Source organism: Anomalospiza imberbis, chromosome 9, assembly GCF_031753505.1.
Source record: "Anomalospiza imberbis isolate Cuckoo-Finch-1a 21T00152 chromosome 9, ASM3175350v1, whole genome shotgun sequence".
Lineage (NCBI taxonomy): Eukaryota > Metazoa > Chordata > Aves > Passeriformes > Viduidae > Anomalospiza > Anomalospiza imberbis.
Genome location: NC_089689.1, coordinates 4940842 through 4964931, shown reverse-complemented (window position 1 = coordinate 4964931; position 24090 = coordinate 4940842). Strand labels below are relative to the sequence as shown.

Genomic DNA, 24090 nt, shown 5'->3' with positions numbered 1-24090 from the left:
AAGTCAACAAACCCACCAGCTTTTGGATTTCTTATAAAGAGAATTGAGAAGATTGCTCTATAATGGGATCTTAATAGTCCTGGAAGGTGAGAGGTTGAAAAAACTATGTCCTTCCAAATAAAGTTCCTTTTGCAGCAACGAAAAGGTGAAGGTGATGTTGTGACAGCAAGTATTAAAGTGAGGTGTCCAGGATTTGTTCCTTTTATGAATCAATGGGAACTAAATGCAGTCTATCTGGTAGTTCCTTCATCTCCCATCCTTCAGCAATCAAATGATTGCTGAATTATAGAGCTGCTGTCAGGGAGTGGGTTTGGGATGTAGCTGAGTTGATAGGTAAACATTACAGCTTGCCCTGGGTCTTGCTGAAGTGTTTCTGCCTGGACTATTGGAAGAACTCCACTGTTTAGGAAAATGAGGGACGGGAGTTTCCTTTTTGAAGAAACAGTCTGTGTACTTCAATGACTACAAGCTTAAGGAGCTTTTAAAAGACAATATATTGGCAATTCTTTATCTGCATGCTGCTGCAAGGCATTTCCTCCTTGTTAAAATCAGTGTCACTGAATTGGATAAACTTGCAGCATTTTCTCCTTTTATTAATGTTTTGCTAGCAGCAAGCAATACCAGATGCCAAAGGTCAGGGTGTGCTAGCAGGGTATAGCTGTGAGTTTAACTGGAATTCTTCCTTAGACCCAGCTTGTAAAGGACAAGTCAGAGAACTCTGGACAAAGAGACTTGAACTGGTTACATTGATCACACTATCTTTTGATGGCAAAAATAGGCCTCATTTCAGAATTTGTAAAAATGTGTTGAAAGAAACTCTGACTCGATGGACATCTGCTTGGTCAATAATGCTGTAGGAAACTTACCTTCTAAGACCCAGGTCTTCTTCTTAAAGATTTGGGTGTTTTAAAGAATTACTATATTTTTGGGGTTTTATACTTCTTGTAATGAAAATTTCTAGGCAGTTGTGAAAAATCATAGTAAGTTTTGGAGTACCATCAATTGGGTAGATAGGTAGGAGTCAAGGATTCAAATACACCACTTTTTCCATTTCCTGTGAAGTTTCACATGAATTTTCCACAACCATCTGATACTGGGGCTGTTAAGCATTGCTTGTTAGAAACAGGCTTAACCTTTCCACTTGCTTCTGGAGATTACTCTGAGTTGGTGGTAGAGTCAGAAATGCTCAAATGTCAAATTGCAGATTGATTACAAGAACGTTTTTTCCGATCTTTACAAATACATTTGTGGCTTTACCAGAGGAGACATAATCAGAAACCTAATCTAAAAATCAGCAAACCAGAAGGAACTTGGGCAAAATTATTTGCGACATGGATGAATCTGTTAGTTACCTTTTCATTGTTAGTCAGTTTTACAAACTGTTTGTAGTGCCTATACCCCTTTCAGAGAAACAGGTGAAATGGTCATGAATAAACTGGGTAATGTGGCATTTACTTGGGCTGATCTATCCTCATGTCCTCCAGAAGGCCAACCTTGTGGAGTGCTAGCCATTAAAAACCAGATCAAATCTCAGACAAAATCCAATGCTTAAACAATTGTCTTCAGCATTTAACAAAAGGATGCTTGATACCGTACCTGCTAAAGATCACATAACCCAAATAAAGCCCCTGACATAGTAAAATAGAAATGAAAATACTGTGGGATCTACAAACAGATGTGCCAACTGTGCATCCTGTGGGGAAAAGACATACCCAAATTCCATCAGGTTGTGTACAGAGCACCCCAGCTCTTGTGGGAGATCAGGGAGCTTCCAAGCTGAGTCCTTAGGAGTAACTCTGAATTCATCTCATTCCATGCCAGTAGTAAAACATCGAGCCTGCTACATTCAGAAGTTGACCTCTTGCCCAGTAGCACAAACACTGTTTTACTTCTGTCAACAACGTTCAGAGAGGATATGGCAGAGTAAGAGAATAAATTATGTATCAGTAGCATAGGAGAGAGAGTATGTACAGAATGGGAGAGGGAGAAGGAAAACAAACCACAAAGATGGTAAAGGTCACGGCTATCTTTTATTTTTCAGAACAACAGAGTTTATGGAGAATTGTTTTGTGTCTGATCTAATTTTGTTGGGATTTTTTTAGAGAAAAATGTCATCTCCTCTGTTGCTGATTGATGACTCAATCCTGCTAAGGGCTGAGCTGTTTTTTTATCTCTATGACTGCTACAGTATAGAATCCCAGAATGGATTGGGTTGGAAGAGACCTAAAGACCATCTCATTACACCCCCCTGCCATGGGCAGGGACACCTTCCACTAGACCAGGTTGCTCCAACCTGGCCTTGAACACTTCCAGGGACAGTGCAAACACAGCTTCTCTGGGCACCCTGTGCCAGGGCCTCCCACCCCTCACAGGCAGGAATTTCCCAATATTCCATCTAACCCTGCTCTGTATTAGTGTGAAGCCGTTCTCCCTTGTCCTGTCACTTCAGTTCCTGACGTAGAATCCCTCTCCAGCTTCCTTGTAGCCCCTTCAGATACTGGAATGTGCTGTGAGGTCTCCACGCAACCTTCCCTTCACCAGGCTGCACAGCCACAACTTTCTCAGCCTTCCTCCATAGGGCAGAAGCTCTAGTCCTCATACCAACTTTGTGGCATCCTCTGGACTTGCTCCAGCAGTTCCTTCTCCTTTTTAAGATAGTCATCACAATACCTCACTTTGTTTTTAAATCTGCCTACAGAATAGTATTGACATAAGTATGAGTATTATTCTCAGACTTCCTTTTCCTTCTACAATCTTTAAGAACCCTGGAATTGTCATTCTCAGTCACCCAGGTCTACTTTGTCCAGCATCTTGTAGCTAAAAATTATCAGCAGCAGCTTCTGAGAGAGATAAAAACCTTATGCTGCACAGGTGGTCAATATGTCCTCATCATCCTGTTCCCAAGTACTTTTAAGAATGATTTAAGTGTTGAAAGAAACTGTCAAGTTGGGCCAGGGCAGGTTTAATTTAGATATTAGGGTATTTTTTTTTCTCTGAAAGGCTGATTAGGCATTGGAGCAGACTGCTCTGGGCAGTGGTGGAGTCACCATCCTTGAAAGCGTTGAGGAAATGTGTGGATATGGCACTTGAGGATGTGATTTAGTGGTGAAAACAGCAATGCTGAGTTGTCAGTTGGACTCGATGATCTTTCTTAAAGGTCTCTTCCAATCTTAATGATCCTCTCTGATTCTGTGAAATACTTTGACAGCCTTCCAAAGTGAGCATCATTTCCCAGTTCCTTGGCAGTCATGTGGGTGATACAACAGTTCCTAACAAGCTCCTGGCTAGTGCAGTCCCACTGGTAATATGTGTAAAAGCAGCAGAGTCCCATCCCACCAGCTTTTTAACAACTAGAGAACAGTCTATTTAGAAATGATAGGTAAATTTGCATACCTGGCCTAAAAAGAGACATGTTGTAGATTGTTTCTGAGGATCCTGTCTTGGGAATTCTCAAAATTTGGCCGCTACCTGCTCAAACACAGCTTGAGAAGAAGGGGACATAATTTGATAAAAGATGTTTACTTCCTTTGGGCAGAGCTATATTAGTAATCCAAAATGATGAGAGAAGAGAGCCTTTGATACTAAATTTAGCTCCAGGTGTGACCTGCCAGGGCTGCTCAGATACAAATTACTGATCTGGCCCTGTAACCAGGAAACCTTCTGTTCCTTCTTGTGGGAAACTGTTTTCACTTGGAAAACTGTGTTTCCACTGCTTGTCGAAAGCAGTTTTGTCCAAAGAGCAATAAATACAGCAGATAGTGAGCCAGAATTTGCAAAGTTCAGCTGACCAGGGTGTTTATTGAATTAACCTAAATACTGTGTCGACTTTCAGCATATTGATATGTAACTGCTTTAAAAAAATACTCTAAAGAATAATACTCTGTTTTTTTTCTCAGTTTCTGTTTCTCTGTTAGTACTCTCTGAGTGTTATATGCTCTCAGTTGAATAAAAGCTGATGCTGATTGAAAGAAAATCTATTTATAGACAGGAGCTGAACAACAAGGTATATGTTACAAAAATACTACAGAAGAACTGAGCATAAGCCAGACATCTTTTATTCATTGTCTTTAAAAGGAAGAGCTATTGATTTATTTTTTTTTTTTTCAAATACTGATTAGTAGGGAACCTTGGCTTTCCTTGGAGGGTTACAATATGTATGGAAAATGAGGAGAGGAAAGGGATTGATGATGTATTGGCACAATGTGCTGTCAGATGTCACTGAAAGCACGAATTTGGTAGGACATCAGTAATAACAGAACAGAGCAACGTGCTAGTTTTGCAGATCATTTCAAACCCAGGCTGATTGACCTCATCACTTTTGTGTATTCTGTATTTTTTGCCTGTTTGTGATTGTGTTTTGGAGGGTTTAAAGTTATTATTCATATTCCCACGTGCATGTGTGGCGAACTACACAGAACCATAGAGAACTTTAAGGAACAAAATAAAAAAATCTATTCCTTCAGCAAACACTTGGCTACTGAAACAATGTCATAAAGTCAGTTGCATGCAGCTGGCAAGTCACTGTTTAAATTTATGGCTTTTCAGGATTAGGAGGCAGTTTATTGAGGGTACCTCCAGCTCCAGATATCAGCAGATGTGTTTCACATCCTGGCTAAACAAGTGGTGAATGTCTGCGTTGGCCTAGGAATTTTTACTTTCCATACAACATGTAGAAAAGTTTCAGTATCTAATCCTTAAGAAGCATGACACACCAGATTTCCTGGGCGTGGTAATTTTAAATGTCAAAAGCTCATTTTGATTTTTTTCCCCTTTTCTTACTTTCCTTGGTACTCTGGATCTATCTAGCTTTTTTTAGCTAGTGAGGAGATGAAGTACAGGCAGGACAACGTGCTGCTAAATCAGCACTTTCAGCCTCACCAGAGATGCAGACCTTTAAAATGGGCCAAGCAGATGAACTTGAACTGAGTCTCCAGCACTGGTTTGTGTTGGAAGGGACCTTAAATCTCATCTCCTTCCAGCCTCCTGCCATGGGTAGTGATACCTTCCACTAGAGAACATAAATCATATTTCTGTGTGTAAACACATGTGATAAAACCTAACTTGAATGAGCCTAAGGTCAGAGGTAAGCCTTTGGAAGTGAAGTACAGCATGAAAATTGCCTACTTATGTACATAATGGTATATTCTTGATCCCACGTAGTTCTTTTGTTTCGGGTTGTTTTCTTCCTGGGATCTCTGCCTGGTTGTGCACACAAGGAATCGTGCATATCTAATGAGCTGCTTTATTTTTTCTTTTTCTTTCCTCTCACTGTTTTTGCTTTGTGTAATCCTGAGCCTTACTAGACACCATTCAGATCAGGATTTGAGGCTGGAGTTATTATTCTCCTATTTGGCATTTCTGCAGGACTCATCACTACAGTATTTCAGTGCTTCAGCTGTTAATTGATTTTCATAACACCCCACTGAGATGGGGAATTATTATTAACCAGGGAAATGGAGCACAAGGAGATTGAGGTCAGAAGTGCTGCCCAGTTTGAATGCCAGCTTTGAGACACCTGTTATCCAGTTTATTATTTATTCAGTAGTCACATTAAACTCCTGAATTCCTTTAATTGCAACTGCAATTCTGCATCTCTCCATGCTGAGTCAGAAGTTGGAATGCAGGCAGCACAGTAAGGAAAACTCAGCCAAGTGCTTTTGGCATTTTTTTCATTAGGGATGTGCTTGTTTTAATGAAAGTAATTTTGGGCAAAAGTGGGGCAAGTGTTGAGTCTCAACACAGCATTGAGATGTTATGCCCCAAGAGATTTTTCTTTCTTAATAATTTCTTCTGGCTGATACAATGCTTATTCTTCAGTTCTTGGAACAAAATAAACAAGGCTCTACCTCCAGGAGCCTCTTCTGCTCCCTAATTGTAATTCATCATCAGAGTGGCTCCACTTGTGACAACAAATGAGTAGAGGTTCTTTTTGGAGTGTGTGTGAGATGTTCTTAATTAAAAAATTCCTGAAATGAATGCATAAAGATTGCCCTATATTTCTTTATTGTGATTGCTTATGAACACCTAATTTTCTTTTAGCATTTATTCAACATAAACAGTTTTTTGTTCTCTTTGTTTTATTTCTCTGTTGATCTGCCTTCTGGCATCAGCTGCCCAAATTCAGCAGCTTCTTGATAGCTGGAAATGGCAGGAGTGTCAGGGAGTCAGCATTGCTCCACTGCAGAAATTCAGCTGTTCTAGAAGAGAGACAACTTGAGGCAGAGCTTGTTCAGTAGCATGGCAGCTGTCACAGCATTGACATGTGAAGATTATTCTTTTCCTCAGTAGAATATTTTCTCTGAGTTGGCAGGAATTTTAGAAGTAAGATCATTAGAACCCTGAATGCCTTGATAGCCATCTCACCTTAGCTTTTTTTCCTGATAAACGAACTCATCATGACTTTCAGAAGAATAAAAATGTCTGAAAACCTAAATGAAGGTGTCTGTAAACTCATGTGCTTTGGTACTTGAGAGCAGTGCTATCTACAAACTCTACCTGGAAAAAGATGGAAACTTAACTAAAGTATTTTTGATATATTTTAAGAAGTAATTCTAGATTGATCTTCCCTCTAGACTAATTACTTGGTTTTCTTCCTCAATGGGTTTATTGTATTTTAAAAAAGAGGTTGTATTTGGAGAAGGAGTTAATTGTCTTGTCTTTGCATGTAAATCTTACTTTGGGCCCATTTAATTATTTTCCTCCAGGTTTTTTAGATGCAGCTTTCATTAATAGGGCTGAATGAAGACTGCTTCAGGCTCCTTTTAACTCAGTAAATGTTCATGTGCATTTGGGCCTTTATACAAATATTTTTAGCCCTTACTTGGGCATTCTCCATGTCAACCTCTGCGTGCTCAGTTACACTTTGGCTTCCCTAATCAAGACAAGATAAGTACTGGGCAGTCAAGCACAATGTCTCAGCTTGACTGGAAAATCTTGTCTGTGCTGGATGTGGTGATTTTCCTGAAAGTTCCCCTGGATCTTCTCAAGTTCACGCTGAAAAATGTGTGTAAGAGATTTCTGTAATAGATACTGTAACTTTGCTGGTAGATCTTAAATGCTGTTTCAGCATTTAATTTTCTCACAATTTAACTGCATGGTCAGATGGATCTGGGAGGCAGACTGCAGTTATCCAGCCTCTCTGGTATTTGGAAGCCATGTAAATGAAAATAATCATTAAAGAAGTCTGATTAGAGAACCGCTTGTTATAAATGTTTTGTTATTAGTCTGTGTTTGTTTGTTTGTGATTTAGACAGTGTGGTTAATTTTGGTTGCTGATGGCTGCACGGTGCTTAGATGTCCTGAGAGTAATTATGATAACACAGGGAAAGCATAAAAATGTGTTTATTTTCCCCAGTGGTACCAGTTGGCATAAGGAAAACATCACCTTTCTTTGTAACTCTTCCTTTCATGGCATATAAAAATGTGCCTGGCATTTTAGAGGGCTGGAACACCTCTCCTGTGAGAAAAGGATGGATGAGAGAGCCAGGGGTGTTCAGCCTGGAGAAGAGAAGGCTGCAGAGAGGCCTTAGAGCCCCTTCCAGTGCCTAAAGGGGCTCCAAAAGAGCTGGAGAGGCACTTTGGAACAGGACCTGCAGTGACAGGACACAGGGAATGGCTTCCCGCTGCCAGAGGGCAGGGTTAGGTGGGATACTGGGAGGAAGTTCTTTTCCTGTGAGGGCAGTGAGGCCCTGGCACAGGTTCCCCCATCCCTGCATCTCTGCAAGTGTCCAAGGCCAGGCTGGATGGGGCTTGGAGCAAGCTGGGCCAGTGGAAGGTGTCCCTGCCCATGGCAGGAGGTGGAATTGGATGAGCTTTAGGGTCCTTTCCAACCTAAACCATTCTGGGGTTCTGTGGCTTCACAAAATACAGATCCTGTTGCTTTCTGATACTAGAGGTATTAATGTCAAACAAAGGGAAAGCCACAGCTGAGATCACTGAACACGAGAATATTGTAATTGGATAAGTTAATGATTCAGAGAAGCCGTCAGCTTTAGGGAGGCAACACAAAGTGATGTTTTAGCTGCTTGCAGCCATTTCCTTAGCTGCCATTGAAGGGAATGGAGAAATGCAGCAGTGGCTGTCATCTCTGGGGTAGGATCATCTCCCCTGGAGTGACTCCTTGGGGTGTTTTGGCTACAGAGGGATCCAAAAGGGAACTGGAGCTGGGAATTGCTGCAGACTTCTGACTAAGCCTACCTGGCAGCTGCATTACTGTGTGGCACAGGCTCACTGTGGAGACTTTATGGAATTAGAAAACCACTGAAATTGGGGAGATTACCTGATTGCTGACTCCAGCAGGTGTAAAGAAGCTTTTTTTATGGAGAATTCTGGTTAACAAGACACAATCTGAGAGTTTAGAAGCTTTTCTGTAACAGAAATACTCTGTTTTCAAGATAAAAGTTATTTGTAAGGGATTTATATTCCAAGTTACAGGAGAAGGTTTTGTTCTATTTTCCTTCAAGATTACAAAGGTAATGGTGAAAAGCACCATTTGATATTTGCCAACCTAAAGGTACAGCTCACTGGAAGCTGAAGATAATGAACTGTTGTAGTTCCTGCTCTGACATTTTGATACAACTTCCTCATCCACACAGTGGTGTTCTTTAGGTCTGTCTGCAGTGATTCCCATCGTTTTATAGAAATCCTTTATGAATTTTTAATTGACACTTTTTATGGAATACTCATACATACAGCATTTCAAATTAGTAGCTTTAGGCTTACATGACAGACAGCCTAATTTTTCTGGTTTTGCTTTTGTTTTGTTTTTGTTTTTTCACTGCCAGAGCAATACAGTTAGTATATAATCTGTGATAAAAACCAGCAATTAAACAACTGGTAATTTCCTCAGAGTTCTAAAGCTGAACCTTAAGCCTGCAGGACAGAAAACATGCCATGTTGCTCTTATTCAACTGTCCAACTATAACTGCGTAAGAAACTACAAAGGATTTTCATTTTCTTCTCAAAGCATTTCTGGAGAAGTCAGTAAAGCAGTTATCTGATGTATCCATGTTGAGTACTCGTTGAATTTTCTATTATGTTACATTTAATTATACTGTTAATGGGTTAACATGTCACAATTTTTCTTTTTTTTTTTTACAGGATTCTGCTCAGGAGAGTGTCATCAAACGAGATATCCATCGGACCTATCCAGCACATGATTATTTTAAGGATACAGAAGGAGATGGTCAGGAATCTCTGTACAAAATCTGTAAGGTACAGTCAGTACTCTGAATTTTAAAGCCTGTTTCATATTTTGTGTGACTTTCTTTTGCCCTGCTAACCCAAGTTTTTAATCAAAAAGATTTTAAGCTTTGTTTGGATTGCATGTGGAGACCGCATTACCTTTTTTTTCTGCATTACCTTTTAGAGCCTTGCATTTGGTACCTCCTAAGGTGCAGGTGAGAAGAGGCTCAAGCTGGCTTGGGCCTCCACCTTCACTTCACTGGGAATGGTGTAGGAGCTCCTCTTTTGCTCTGAGGTGGAGAGATTTGCAGAGGAGGAGAAACAAACCCTCAGAGCAAGCTCTGCTGTGAGGTTAGACAAGAATGTCTGTAGATAATTACCTGGAGAACAAGTTTGCTGAGCATTCCACAAGCAGTGTGTGAGCAGAGCTTTTCACCCAGAGCTGCCAGATCACCTCCAATGAAAAACACTCTTCAGGTTTTCCAATTTGCATGTGGGAAAGTTGAGGTACTGAATCAATAGATTTGTCCATCTTGTAGAGATATACTTCTGTTGTTTGAGAGAGACCCAGAAGGTCAAATATTGCAGCCAAGCAGGGACTTTTCTGCCTGGCAGTTGTAGATTTTGCTGTTGTTTTGGCAGTCATTGTTTCATTTTTTCCCTAAAATTCATGTAGAATATTCTGTAGAATATTATATAACATAGAATTCATTCTGCTTATGTAGAATGAATGATTGCCTTAGACAAAACCATTTCCCTTCCTCTTCCTTGTTGCTGTTTCCACCTCCTGCTGATTACTAGAAATGATGGAGTTGTCATAGCAAGCAGAAAAAAGTGTTCAGCCTTTGGGGTATAATGACACATTTTCCTGTTCCCCAGATAAATTCTGGGGTGATACAATTTGATGACTATTTGATGAAATTCATGACTATTAATTGATGACTATTAAATAACAGCTGCTTAGGTACTGGGATTCAGTATTGTGAGCAATTCACATTTTAAAAGAAGTACAGAATTAGGGAATAGAGAGAATTTTCAACCAATGGTAGTGATTTCTTCCTAATCTTGGAGGGCTCTAGAGGGCTACAGGAAACATTTCCTGTGCCAATCTATGAAAAGAATAACAATCCAGGTAATTGTGGGCTTGTCACTTTGATACCAGTTAAGTGAACAATGATGGAATAATTCAGTTTTTCAAGAATTAAATGTGAGAAGTGTGTTATAATGAAAGCCTGTGAGTTTACTGAAAACAGATCATGACAAGCTAACGCAAAAAGCCAGAAATACAGGTTCCACTGGTGAAGGTGTTTTGATTGGAATTCTGTAGCTCCTGTAGCCTGCCAAGCTCAGAATGTAGAAATGCTGGACAACTTAGAGCATGAACAAGATACACATTAAGGAGTTAAAGACTGGCCAGGAGGTTCCTAAACAAGCACTGAATAAATGGATTTCAGTCAAAGCATTATAAATATCCCTTCTTCATTCCATGTACTCTGGTAAGTCACCTGGAAGAAACCAGAAAGTCCTTTCTCATGAAGATATCTTGGTGACACAGAGAAAAAGGGGATAGTAAATAATGAGGTGTAAAGGATGTGGGGATGGATGAACCTCCTGTAGGAACAAATTGACTTGAGCAACTCAGTCTTTTGCAGCTGCTTTTGGTTACAGTGTCCAGAATTAAGGACATCTATTCTACATTGGAAAAAATCTGTAAAGTTCTGTGAGGATGACGAAAGAATTTGGGAACATTCTTTGAAAGGAAAAATTCTTTTTCATTACAGCGTATCTCAGTTTATTTTTTTTAATAAAGAACAAATGAAGGAGTGAATCTGTCTGAACTGGAAGCAACTTAGAGGAATTACCTGTCCAGCAGGTAGCTTCAGAGAGGCACAGATCTCAGACCTTCTTGGGTTGTTTTCTTTCTGTAAGAAATGTGAATAATTCTGCACATTTTCTAAATCTGGGGGCTTTCCTTGCTCTCAAGGCCTCTACTGCTCCTGCAGAGAAAGTTGCTGTAGCTGTTAGTTCTGTTTTCTTGAAGGATCTTGAAACTCAGAAGTGGTGCATCCCTGACAAAGAGAAAGTCAGGGGAAAATGCCAGGAGGTGTGTATGGATGAACAGGGTGCTCCTGGACAAACTCAAACACAAAATGAAGCCTACAGAGGTTGCAAACAAGGGCAGCTAGTCTGGTAGGAAAACAGAGAAATTGTCCAAGCAGACAGGGATCAGGTTTGGGAAACTAAAGCCCTGATAGAATTAAATCTGGTCATGGATGTGAAGGGTGACAAGAAAATATTCTATGGGTACATCTGTGATAAAACTAAGAGACAGTGTGGGAGAAAATGTTCCTTCCTGTCCAGAAGAAAAGGGCAAACCTGCTTAACTCAGGACATGGACATGGTTGAGGTACTTGATGACTTTTTCGTCTGTTTTCACTGGCAAGTGCTCCAACATCACTGCCAAGGCCACAGGAGGCAAAAGCAGGGACAGAGAGAATGAAAAACTGCCCAGTGGAGGAGAATGTCAGGTTTGAGATGATCCAAGGAGCCTGAAAGGCCACAGAACCTGATGAGATGCATCTTTGGCTCTGAGGGAACTGGCAGATGAAGTTGCTAGGTCACCGTCCATTGTATTTTAGTCATGGGTGTCCTTTGAAGTTCCCACTGTATGAAAATGGGAAAACATAACCCCCATTTTTTAAAAGGCAAGAAGAGAAGGCTGCAGAGAGGCCTTAGAGCCCCTTCCAGTGCCTAAAGGGGCTCCAAAAGAGCTGGAGAGGCACTTTGGAAAAGGACCTGGAGTGACAGGACACAGGGAATGGCTTCCCGCTGCCAGAGGGCAGGGTTAGGTGGGATGCTGTGTCGCTGTAGAGCAGGACAGGAACGAAAATGACTCCAAGTCAAAGGCTAGAGAATGGACTGATTTATTTCAAATGTGCCGCTCTATTTATAGAGAACATCGTGCAGACTAATTTCATTGGTCCTAGAGTAAAAACATCTCACACCATTGGTGTGCCGTGAATGACGCACAGTGGCAGAACCTGTCTATAAACAATGTGAACAACAAGATCGATTAGAGAATTATTTACATTCCTTTCCAACTGTCTCTCAGGCTCTTCGCCTGGTTAAAAAACCTTCTCTTTTTCACTCGGACTGAACTGAGAATATCCACAATGCTGGGAGGAAGTTCTTTCCTGTGAGGGCAGTGAGGCCCTGGCAGAAGTTGCCCAGAGAAGCTGTGGCTGCCCCATCCCTGCATCTCTGGAAGTGTCCAAGGCCAGGCTGGATGGGGCTTGGAGCAGGCTGGGTTAGTGGAAGGTGTCCCTGCCCATGGCAGGAGGGTGGAATTGGATGAGCTTTAGGGTCCTTTCCAACCCAAACCATTCTGGGATTCTGTGATCTTTGATCAGAGACCTCTCTGTGTGTCCATCAAGTTGAGGGCTGCTCTTCCTGTGAAGCATTTTGTGTTTACCTGGAGTTTAATGACCTCTGTCACTCAGCCTCTTGTTCTTGGTAGAACATGTTCTGCACAGCAGTTTTGCAGTCACTTTTTAATTCCCTGCTCCAAACAGCTTTGTCTCATCAGCAGCCTTTGTTACTGTGCTATTTTTATGTGTTCTTTAAGGTTTGTGAATATTTGCAGCATGACTTTCTGCAGGGTTCTGTGAGTGACCCCACCTTCACTCTCTGGGTTAGAACTGACTTTATTCCTACCTTTGGCTTTCTCTCCTTTCATCAATTACTTGAGTGAGTAAGGGGATGTTCTATAGCAGCTCAGTTCCCTGAAAAGCCTTTGGGATCTTGGTGAAGGGTTTATAAAAATCCTGGTAATCTTAGTGACTTCCTCATTCTTTCATGTGCTCATTGGTTCAGAGAAGGATTTGGGAAGCATTGCTGTCTGGTAGAACAGCCATATCCAGTCTTCAACATGGAATTATTCATAAATTTACAGATTACACTGAAGGGTTTATACCTGCTTGCCAGTATTGAGATCAGACACAACTGCTGGGGAGATTTCCAGGCAGTAATTTCTCCTTCATCCTTGCAGAGTTTCCTTAAATGACTGTGGCTGTGACAGGTATCTGTTTGGGTCTGACTGGACCTCGAGTTTATGATTAATAAACTGTTTTCTCCAGTCTGTGGGTTTTCAAGAAATATTGTTAAAGCCTAATTAATCTCTTATAAACTTGTCATTCCATTGGGAATAAAAAGTAATAATCTGTGTTGATAGTAATATTGTGGCAGCTTTGTATTTCTAGAATAACTTTTACCAGAGGTGCTGGGTACTTATGCCCTTATTCTAATGTGAAAGCAAGAAGTTTGAAGAATGGGATTATTGAATATGGCTGGGAAGGGTCTGTCCTCAAGTGAGAGGGCAGAAAGCTGAAGAGCATTTTCTTCATTCCCACTGAAATGAGAGATGATCTGAGCTGTCAGATAAAAAGGAAAATCATTAAAAGCTCACTGCCTCATTTTAACAGGTCTGCCAGTTTTTGTTCCAACTCTTTATCTCCTCTTCAGAACAGTAGGAAATCAGGAAAGATGGGAACTTTTTCTGTTGCAGAACATTTATGTGACAAAGTACCTAAAAATAAACATCAGGACTGACAGTGGTGATAAGGAATGAAAAGAGTTTTAGATTTTAGACTGGAGATTTCACTTGAGGACACCACTTAAGCTGGATTTTCACAGAGAAAATTTTGGGGAATCTTTGGCAATACTGCTGCTTCTTGCCTGCTTTCTGTTTAAATACTCTGCAAATTCTAACTGTGTTTAAAGAGCTCACCTCAGTGTTACAATGCATAACTGAGTAGAGCTCAGTGCCTGCCTCCATGCTCTGTCCATACTCACAGCTCGAGGCTCCAGGGAATCAGAGCACCTGGCAGAATTAATCCTCTCAGCTCTCTGGAGTGTGTGCAGTGCAGAATTTAACAGGAGATGTGTTTGCCCTAATTTTCTGATTAAAGTAACTCCTGTTTAACAAACAACCACTGTGACTTTAATGGGGAGAAGGGAGCGTGGTGCAGGAAAATCAGTCAGATGAGCTGGGACTGGGCAGACTGGGAAAACAGGCACAATGTTTTTCAGAAAATGGTAGAATTACTTCTCAGAGGTTCAGAGTTGGTATTAGTGCTTCTCAGTAAGCTGAGGCCTTGCAGAAGGATAGGAATCATTTGTTTCAGGATGTATTTTGTTACTAAATACTTATCCCTTTGTGCATGAGATTTGTAGTTTTTTCCCCAATCCTGGTCTCACTTGCCTGAAGGTTTTAGGTGCAGGATCAGTGTGGTAGCTGGTTTGCTGGGAGACCAAACACATTGTTTTAGTTGTTAGTCTGTGGTTTTTGGTACCCACATTAGCAGAGAGAATAACAAACTGCTTTCTGGCAATACTAACATTGAGTGGGCTCCATTATGGAATGTTTTAGTTTTTGTTACGGTATATTGAAATATGGAAATACCTTTGAGCTGCTCTTCTGTAACCAGTAGCTTCTATGCCCATGATGAGCTGTGAATGATGGCTGAAAGTCTAATTTTCATAGGGTTTTTTTACATTTTCATTTCTATTTTATTTCAGCATGCCTTTTCAGGTAGTCACCTCACTGTGCATGTATTCTTCCACATTTTTCAATCCCTGGTATCTCCTTAGATTTACAAATGGGAAGTTTCAGTGTTTGTCCAGGTGTAATTATTTGTCAGAGAGCAGATGAGCAGATCTCATTTGTTCCTGCAGAAATCTCTTTGCCAATTATAGGATAAACACAATCGGTTAAGAATTATTTTCCACCTATTTTTAGTTGTTTATTTTCTTTGCTCCTGGGTTGAAGGAGCAGTGCTTGTAAATATGGTTGTCTTGTTTGATTCAAAGGATTTTTAGTGTTACCTTGTCTTCTGTTTACATTGTAATAAGTATCCTTTGTGCATCTGTGCTCAGCAGCACCATTCTTGCCCACAATGAAGGATGCAATGAAATTAGGTAGAATTTTCTGCTGAGCCTGTACCAGTGGGAAGGTCAGCTCAGGATCCTGAATGCTGGCAGTGGGCTGTTTGGGGGCCTGCCTGGTTGAAGGTGAAGATTTCTTCATCCTCACACCTCTCCCAGCTCTGGCAGAGGCACATTGTGTAACAGCCACATGCCTCTTCTGATACTCCACAAATGAGTAACTAATGTCTAAAAATACAGTTTTCAGTTAATGCAGAAACTCCTTGTATAATGTGATACATACTCAATGCTGCACCCATAGGAATATTATTACTTTCAGGCTGTTAGTCTTATAAAAAATTCAAGCATGGAGTTTTAAATTATGCTGTTACTAAAATTATTTAGTGACTGAGCATGTAATAAAATACCTTGCTGTGAAAACATTAAAATAAAAAGAATAAAATAATAAAATATAATAAAATATTAATAATTGTAATAAAGAATAATATAATTTAAATAATAAGAAATATAAAATACCTTGTTGGGTGAAAAGTCTGCATCAAAATATGGATGTTTTCCTGAGACACCCTGAGTCTCAGACACCTTGGAAGTCTTTTTAAAAGACTAAAGCAAGCTTCAGCACAGAGCTATGTCTGTATTAAACACTGAGTAGCTGCCCTTGGTCATTTCATAGAGAGGCATAACCTCTCCTCTTCCTTATTTAAATCTGCTGGCACTCACAGACAGAAGTTACAGAAATCCAGACTGAGGTTGTAAATTCAGCCGTCTTTCCCCTTCACCTTTTAAATATTAGCACTTGGAATTTTTTTGTCTACAGAAGATTCTGATCTTGGGAGATTTTCCTTAATTATTTTGAAGAAGAGTTTCTGCCCAGCCCTGGATTCTTGGTTCACTTTCCCAATGTGCAGGTGGTTCTCAGTCATGGACTTTGAGAAGACTCTGCTTCCAAAGAATTCACTTTCTAATGATGATTACTAAGAACTCCATAGTAGCTCTTTTCAGAATACAGATAAGTATTAAAAGGATGTCTCAATTCTGTGAGATCTCCATTTAGTTAAAAAAGAATGAAAATAGGCTTCAAGTCAGAACCTTCATTAAATCCCGTTATGAGACAGAGAAGATTTAAAATCTCAGTTAACTGGGGAATTGTAATTGGAAGTTCCTCCACAGCTTAGGAGAATAATAAGTTAAAAACTGTGAGATGTCACAGGTTTTCATGGGAAAAATCCCACCCTCTTGAAATTAAAAAGTTACAATGACTGCAGTGGAAATAGGGGATTTGGGATTTTGCCTTGTTTTTATGTTTCATGTGGAAAATTAAAGTTCCTTAGAAGCATAAATCTTAAATAGTTAATCTCAGACTGTTAGTTAATGATATGGTGGTATCTGTAGGCAGCATCTTTATTTTTGAGGTTATTCTGGTTAATTACATCATATTTCAGCGCTATCAAATCCCATAGGTTGCTTAAAAATAAAACAGTATAATTGGAAATGTGATGTGCATTAAGATTCCAAAGTCTTTTTGCATTAGGTAGATGCAATGAAATCATGTATATTTTAGAGACTTCATTAAAAACTAAACCTTTAGTTGTCAGGATTATGATGTTTTGACTTAAGAGCAGAATCTTTCTATGTTTGATCTAATTCTGATGCAGAACTGAAGTTTGTGTCCAAGTATCTGATGACAGCTGCTTGTCAAGATTAGATTTTGGGGAAGGCCCTGTTTTCAAAAAATTTTCCAAAAAGTGGATCAAACAGTTAATTTTTTTTTTCATGGTTTTTGGTTGCTTCAAAGGCATTTTCATAATTACATCTTTTTACTGGGGCCCTTTGACATTTTTCTCCTATATAATTTCATATTTTTATTTCAACCAAATTATCCAATACTTGCAGATTTTTAGTTCTATGGATCAACCTTTTTAGAAAAGTTTCAATTTTTTCATCTCTTCTGTTTTAATCAGGCAATTAGCGGTTTACCAGTTTGCTTTTCCCCTCAAGCTTTTTGGGTGAATAACATTTGTTCTTAATAAATTTTCAGACATTTTATTCGTTTTAATTTATGATTGCTTCTGATACTCAGTTGGACACAGATCCTTCAACACATCCCCTGTTAGAAATGGTTCCAGCAGGATAACAAACCCAATGATTCTTTTATAATAAAACAAACACAAGGAAAGTTCACGGGGATTTTCTGCTGGAGCTTAAATACAACTTCCTTACACTGACCATATATTTTCCAAGCAGAGACTTTGCCTTCCTGCTCTGAATGTGTTTGAAATGGATTTATTACAAGCTCAGATGTATTTAGGAAGTTGATTATGAGAAACTTTGCTGTTCTTCCTTCATATTTTTGTATTTAACTGCAGAGTGAGGATTTTTTTTGTACCCTCCTTGTTTTCCCTCTTTTGCTGTAACTTCAGCTTCTTTCAGAATCTCATAAGAAGTATGTTTTTATTTCTTACAGCTTTCTGTACTTTTCAATCTGTGTCAGTTTTGGAAGCAGTTTGTTTTCTCCAGTGTGTTGGTTTCTCAATACTTATTTTAAAATAACTTGTTTGAATTAATGTATTGCTATTTCCAGCAAATTATTCACTATAATGCTTCTCACAACAGAGAACCCCCAGGCATTGATAATTTGATGTTCATTTTTCAGCCTAGATTTTATGAAGTAAATTAGAAGTGGTTTTTTATAGTATGAAGAAATCATAAATCAAATTTCTCATTTGTAATTCTGCACATCTTTTTTGAAGGGGAGCTGGCCTATCAAAAGCAGGAATAATAAATCATTTAGGAAAGCTACAGAGACAAGACATTAGGCATCTATAAACTGATGGATCTGGGCAACAAATAGATAAAGACTCATGATGATGATTAACCAGTGAATGATTCTAGCTAATGATATAAAATATTAATTTAAGCATCTAAAGTAATTTCTGTGAATTTAGTACTTAATAGCTAATTAACTTCTTGATGGAGAGCATCCTTTTCTCTTTTTTCCAATTGAATTTTGTATCTGCCTTTGTACACCTCTCAGGTTAGATTTTATGTTTGACTTTTGTGACTGGAGTTGTTTTAAACTGGTAAGCTGGATTGTATTGGTTCAGTAAATATTTTTCAATGATTTCTATGACTTTTTGAATTTTCTTGTCCACTGAAACTGAGCAATGGGCTGGGATTATTTTCACTCAGCTCCTAACTAATCCCATCTAACATCTTTCAAAAGAGTGGTGAGCAGGACAGATAAAGGGCAGAAGGACAGACAGACAAAGGGCAGAGGGCTCCAAGTCCCAGGTCAGCTTTTCCCAAAGGAAATGCAAGGCTGAATTGTTCAGAAACAGTGGTCTTTAAAGGAATACTCAGAATATTCTGCACTTAGAGAAATCCTGTCTTCCAGAGCTATTGCAGAATTCCTCACAAGTGCTACATTCTCCATCAGATTGAAAAATGGGATTGTCTGATCCTTATGGCCCCTTCCTCCTCCCCCAGCTCTGCCCTTTGCTTTGGTTTCCCCTGCCTGTACGCTCAGTACCTTGTTTGTTCTCTCAGGATATCTCTCCCTCTGGTGTCAGTCCTGCTGCTCCTGCTTAGACTTTCTGCAAGTTTCCACAAATTCTTAACATCCTCTGACAGCTCTTTAAAAACAGTATCTGTCTTCCCATCTCGGAAGAGTAAAGGGGAAGGAAAGGTTAGTTATTTTAGTTTGGGGATTTTTTAAGAGGAAGAAAAAGGATGTCTGTCATACCGTAGGAAAATGAGTCTTGTTCATTCTTCAGCATAACAAGGGCATGGAAAAACTGTTTCTGATTAAATCTTCAGGTTAGAGTAGTTCTCAGCAGTTTTCTAACCTTAGGTCCTGTACTTGCATAATGTCAGAACTTGTTTTTCCAAAAACAAACATTCACTTTCCCTACAGCACAAACTACCCTGGTTTTCATGTTAAAGTTGTTGCATTGGTAAAGTTCTATCATTACTCACCTGAGCAGAATTATCCTTGATTTAGGTGAAGGGAAATTGCATCCATCTCCTTTTAGGCTGATTGAAAAATAAAAACAATAATTCACAACTACAGCATCTGTGGAGGGTTGAGAGTTGAGAGACCTTTGGGTGTTTTTAGAAGAGCCCTGAAAGCACAAGAGTGCTTACAGTTTTACCCCCTATGTGATTTTAGCCTGAGTAGTGTTACATAGAGAATCATGGCGTGGATTTGACTGGAAGAGACCCTAAGGTTCATCCCATCCCACCCTGCCAGGGCAGGGACACCTCCCACTGTCCCAGGCTGCCCAAGCCCCATCCAGCCTGGCCTTGGGCACTGCCAGGGATCCAGGGGCAGCCACAGCTTCTCTGGGCACGCTGTGCCAGGGCCTGCCCACCCTCCCAGGGAGGCATTTTGTCCCAGTATCCCATTTGCCCCTGCCCTGTGTCCATGGGGAGATGGAAACATGCCTTGTGTCCTTTCACTCCAGTTCCTGATGGAATGGATCTCTTCAATTTCCTTGCAGGCTCCTGGAGACCCTGGCAGTGTCCTGAACAGCTCATTGATGGGAACACAGTTTGGTGATGCCTGTATGCATTTTAAATACAGTCTGACTTTTCTTTTTTCTAGGCCTATTCTGTCTATGATGAAGACATTGGCTATTGCCAGGGACAGTCCTTCCTTGCAGCTGTGCTTCTGCTTCATGTGAGTTCATTGCAAAATGAAAGCTTTGCTATTTGAAACCAAGGCAGCTGTAAAATCAGTTGTAGTGCAGCCATGCTGTTTGACAGATATTTATGGTTATTTATTTGCCTGTATTAATTTTCCTCTTGTTGCTTTTTGGCCATGGAGATTAATGGCTTCTCTCTTAATGAAAGTAGATTTCCTTTATGTGGGAGAAATCGATTAAATTCTCAAGTACTTCTGTATCAAAACCTGAAACCAATTTGTTACATATTAATTTTTTCTTTTAGTTTAGTTGTCACCTAAGTGAGCTCCCTTTGTGTTTATGGGGAATTTAACTCCAGGAGACATTCTCAGAGCACCTCATCAAAGCAAGTAGTCTCACTAATTTTTTGGAAGATTTTTTCTCCTAGGGACATTTTGTAATATCTTCTGAGGGAAAGCTGATTTTTTAACCTTGATATTTTAGCCTGTAATCAAAAACTGCACAAACTTTGATCTGTTGCTTCCTTTATAAACACATGGATATATGTCCAGAGATAAATAAATAAATACACAGTTTTTATAGGTGCAAGATGCTTTACATCAGATGTCTCAGTGGCAAAGCAGCAGGTTCAAATAGTGTATTTATTGAGGTAAAGACTATCTGAATAAGCCACCCCAAAGCTCAACCACAGTTCCTACTCAAGCTCTTGCCTGCTTTTTCTCTCAGGTTTTAATTAGTAAATTATCAGTCAAGATTGAAATACCTTTTGAAGTGTGGGTTTGAGACAGCTGCTGGTGTTAAATATGTTATACATGCACTTCCTAAGGCATTTGGAACTCAAATTCAGATTAGTTAAAGTTGTAATTCCTAGGGAGAGCTGTGATTCCTTGATGTCTTGAGAACCATGATACACAGCAACAGCACTGCAGAGAAGCTTTACATCTTTTAAGAATAAACCCAAAATAAGTCCCATTATTGCAGTCTAACATATACTGTAAAATAGCTTATCTAACAGTTATTTTGCAATTTTTTACCCAAAGCAGGATTTTGAAGCTGCACTGGAAAAATGAGCCATTTTCAATACCAGAGTTATTTAGAAATGTGTGGGTGTCACATTCTTAACATTTGGCTAATACCTCAGCTCCTCTACCTTAGTGCTGTGCTGTCATTACTACAAAGAATCAACTCTGTTCTTCGTGCCCTGTACACAGGGCATGTTAAATGGAAATGACACTCATTTTAATATATCCATTATAACTTTTGGTTTCATCAGAGGTGTCTTGGTTTGGAAAGACAGGTGTCTGCTAAGGAAGGCAGGAACCTCCCCTGAAATGGAAAATGTAAGCCCCCTTCTCTCCGAATTGTTATAAATTTGAAATTAAAAGGGGGCTCTCAGGCAAAAATATGGGAGCAGGAATAACAGTTCTTTATTAGAGAAGAAAATAAAAAGATAAAATAAACAATGCCGTGAACCAAAACAACACTGATAGAGTCAGAATATATCCTGACACCCTGTTGGACAGGGTGTTGGCAGTAGTCCAACTGGGAATTACAGCTGCAGTCCTCCTGGAGTGTCAGGTGTGGCTCTGTTGGAGCAGTGATCCTGTAAAAAAAGGGGTGTAGTCTTCCTGCAGTGGAAGAGGCAGCTGTTCCTGTGGGAAATCCAGTGCAGAAAAAGCCATGCTGGTGTTCCAGAAACACAAGATTATATCCAGGTAGGAATGCTTGGCTCCTCCCTCTGGGCGGAGCATCTCACAATGGGCTGCTAGAGTTCTTATCAGTCACACAGTGACATTCAACGGCCCGTTATCAGCAGATGTCTGCCCTGAGAGAGGACTGATTGTGGAAGAGAGAAGGAAAACTGCCCACTTAACAGAAGACAACTGCCATACAGATGGCAAATGGAATACATGTTGTAGGTGTCTTACCACAGAATACATCTCTCTTCTCAGTCTGGGACAAGAGGATATTAAAATGAAATGCTTAGAGAAGGGGGAAGCAAGGAGTCTCAATGAGCCCATGTGACTGGGGAGCTTCCTAAGATGCCCTCAAAGTCCTCTTTTTCTCACATCCTCCAAACAATCTGTATGCTGTGAACACTTCTAAGACCCTCTGTAACTGTTCTACCTTCTCATGGATTTCTAGAGCCCTTCCTTTCCCTTTTTTCCCTGGGATAGGTTATCCTTTCTCTTCAATGTAGACGCGTTTCAGGGATGGTTGGGTAACCTGAACCTCCAGCCTCTGTTTTTGTCATTTTGCTTCTTTGATGGAATTCTCATCAAGGGTATGCAGGTAGCTTCTAATCACAGGGAAACAGTGTTGCCAACTTCAATAATTGCACTGTGAGGCTCACAGTACTTGACTTTTTTTCTTGTCTATTTTTCCGAGTCATTGTCTGTGGGGAAAAAAAACCCACCTAAAATTTCACTTTAAAAAATTATAAATTTCTGGCTTTTGTGATTTCAGAGAAACTATAGCAAAGGGCAAATTTCTAAATGCTAAAAATCAGAATGGCAATGCCCAAAATTTGTGTTCTGCTTAAATAAAAAAAAAAAAGGAAATTTTTATTTATTATTTTGAATTCTTGGGGTTGGTAATACTAGAGAACTTTTGTTCACTAAGAGCAAGGACTTGGGGAGCTCTTTGACCTCTGTTCCATCTCCTGTCTTGGGGAAGAGATGCTTGGCAGAGCACAAGAGTTTGACTGAGCATGTAAGGTAGATGTGCCTGTGCATGAGCACCTGTCATTTCATTAGAAATAATTGTATTTTACCAAAACCCCTGAAATTTGCATTCATTGTCTTACAGAGCGGATTCAAGCCTTTTGGTCAGGCTAAAATTATTTCTTCACTTTACTTTGTCTGCAGCTTTTTATATGCTGTCTGTGGAGATCATTCCATCCAGATAAAATTGTGATTAAGAGCTTTGAAATTCCTAAGAATTTGTCTTGGGTAAATGAAGTCCAGACTGACAGGCATCAGCCAATCTGGAAATACTTTGTGCTAACCAGTTACTTTCCTTTATGATGTCTGAAAATGAAAATGAAACTGTCTGCCCATGGCCTTGGCGACAGGTCCTAATCATGGGCTGAGCATAAGATGAAACCCTGAAGGGAAATATCAAGCACCTAAAATTCTCTTTGAAGGAAATGCTGAGCTTTTATCTGTAGCTGATATTTGATAAGAGGCTGGCAGTAGGCCAAGTGAGTGAACACACTAAAAGGTCAAGAGTTGTTCTTGATTCTCAGCCGTTGTTTTCATTTGTTACAATCGGGTGCTTCCAAAAGAAAGCACATTCTGAATGTGATGGAAAGGTTGGTTTGGGTTCTGTTTGTGCCTGTCATTATTGTGTTACCTGAAGGCACAGGGGGAGGTGATGTGGAGGTTTTGTGACACAGGGCCTCCCACCAAGTCAGCATTCAGTGGGCTCAAGCCAGCAAATAGAAGTGTGGCGTGGCTCAGACAATTGTGTTAGTGCCACCTTCCAAAGCACTGTTCAATGAGAAATTTTGGGCAGAATGGAACAGAGATTATGCATGTAGGGCTTCTGAAAAAGTCAGCATGATAATAAATGGGATTGTGGGGAAACTGACTTCAGAGTTTGAAGTCCTGGGATTTGGATGAAGGTGGATGAGCACTGTTCTCACTAGAGGTTGGTTGTACCTTAATTCTCCTGAATTTTTCCCATTTAACCAAGTGTCTCTCAGTAGACATCACTGTCATGAGTTGTTGCCTTTTTTTTTTTTTTAATTTTTAACTTGTTTTTATATGCCTGAGAGTTGTGTACTGGTTGTTCTCATACCTATTTGACAGAAAGAATGCTGCTGACAGTTGTGCTGCTGTAGGGATGTAGAAATACATGAACCTGTGATATGATCCCACATTTTCTTCAAAGAAGGGCTCACAGAGCCAAATCAAGATGCTCATCAAGGAGAATAGTCCCACTGACATTTTAGTTGGTTAATTCAGCATTCACAGTACTTGGCTGTAAATTCTGATACATCCCAGGTTCTGAAATCATTGTGCACAAGGTGTTAAAGTGTGTGTCTGTGTAATGCATGTCCAGCCTTAGCTCTGTTATTAACCTTATTTTTGTCTGTTTTTCCAAACAGATGCCAGAGGAGCAGGCATTCTGTGTATTTGTGAAAATAATGTATGACTATGGCTTGAGGGACCTCTACAGAAATAACTTTGAAGATCTCCATTGCAAATTTTTCCAACTGGAGAAGTTAATGCAGGTGAGGCCAGAGTAACAAATTCTCCTTCGATTTGTTTCATAAATGGAAATACTGGCATGAAGAAGAGATTAATGCTTTGCTTCC

General features: G+C 39.9%; 1 protein-coding gene across 5 annotated transcripts in view; it reads left to right on the top strand.

Moving 5' to 3' along the window:
- Positions 1 to 24090, top strand: part of RABGAP1L (RAB GTPase activating protein 1 like) — a 224425-nt gene that overhangs the window by 108125 nt on the left and 92210 nt on the right. For all 5 annotated transcript variants that reach the window (XM_068199461.1, XM_068199460.1, XM_068199462.1 and 2 more), the window contains 3 exons: positions 9100 to 9213; positions 19730 to 19804; positions 23881 to 24006. In XM_068199461.1, coding sequence (XP_068055562.1) covers positions 9100 to 9213; positions 19730 to 19804; positions 23881 to 24006 — 315 coding nt within the window. The remainder of the gene's footprint in view (positions 1 to 9099; positions 9214 to 19729; positions 19805 to 23880; positions 24007 to 24090) is intronic.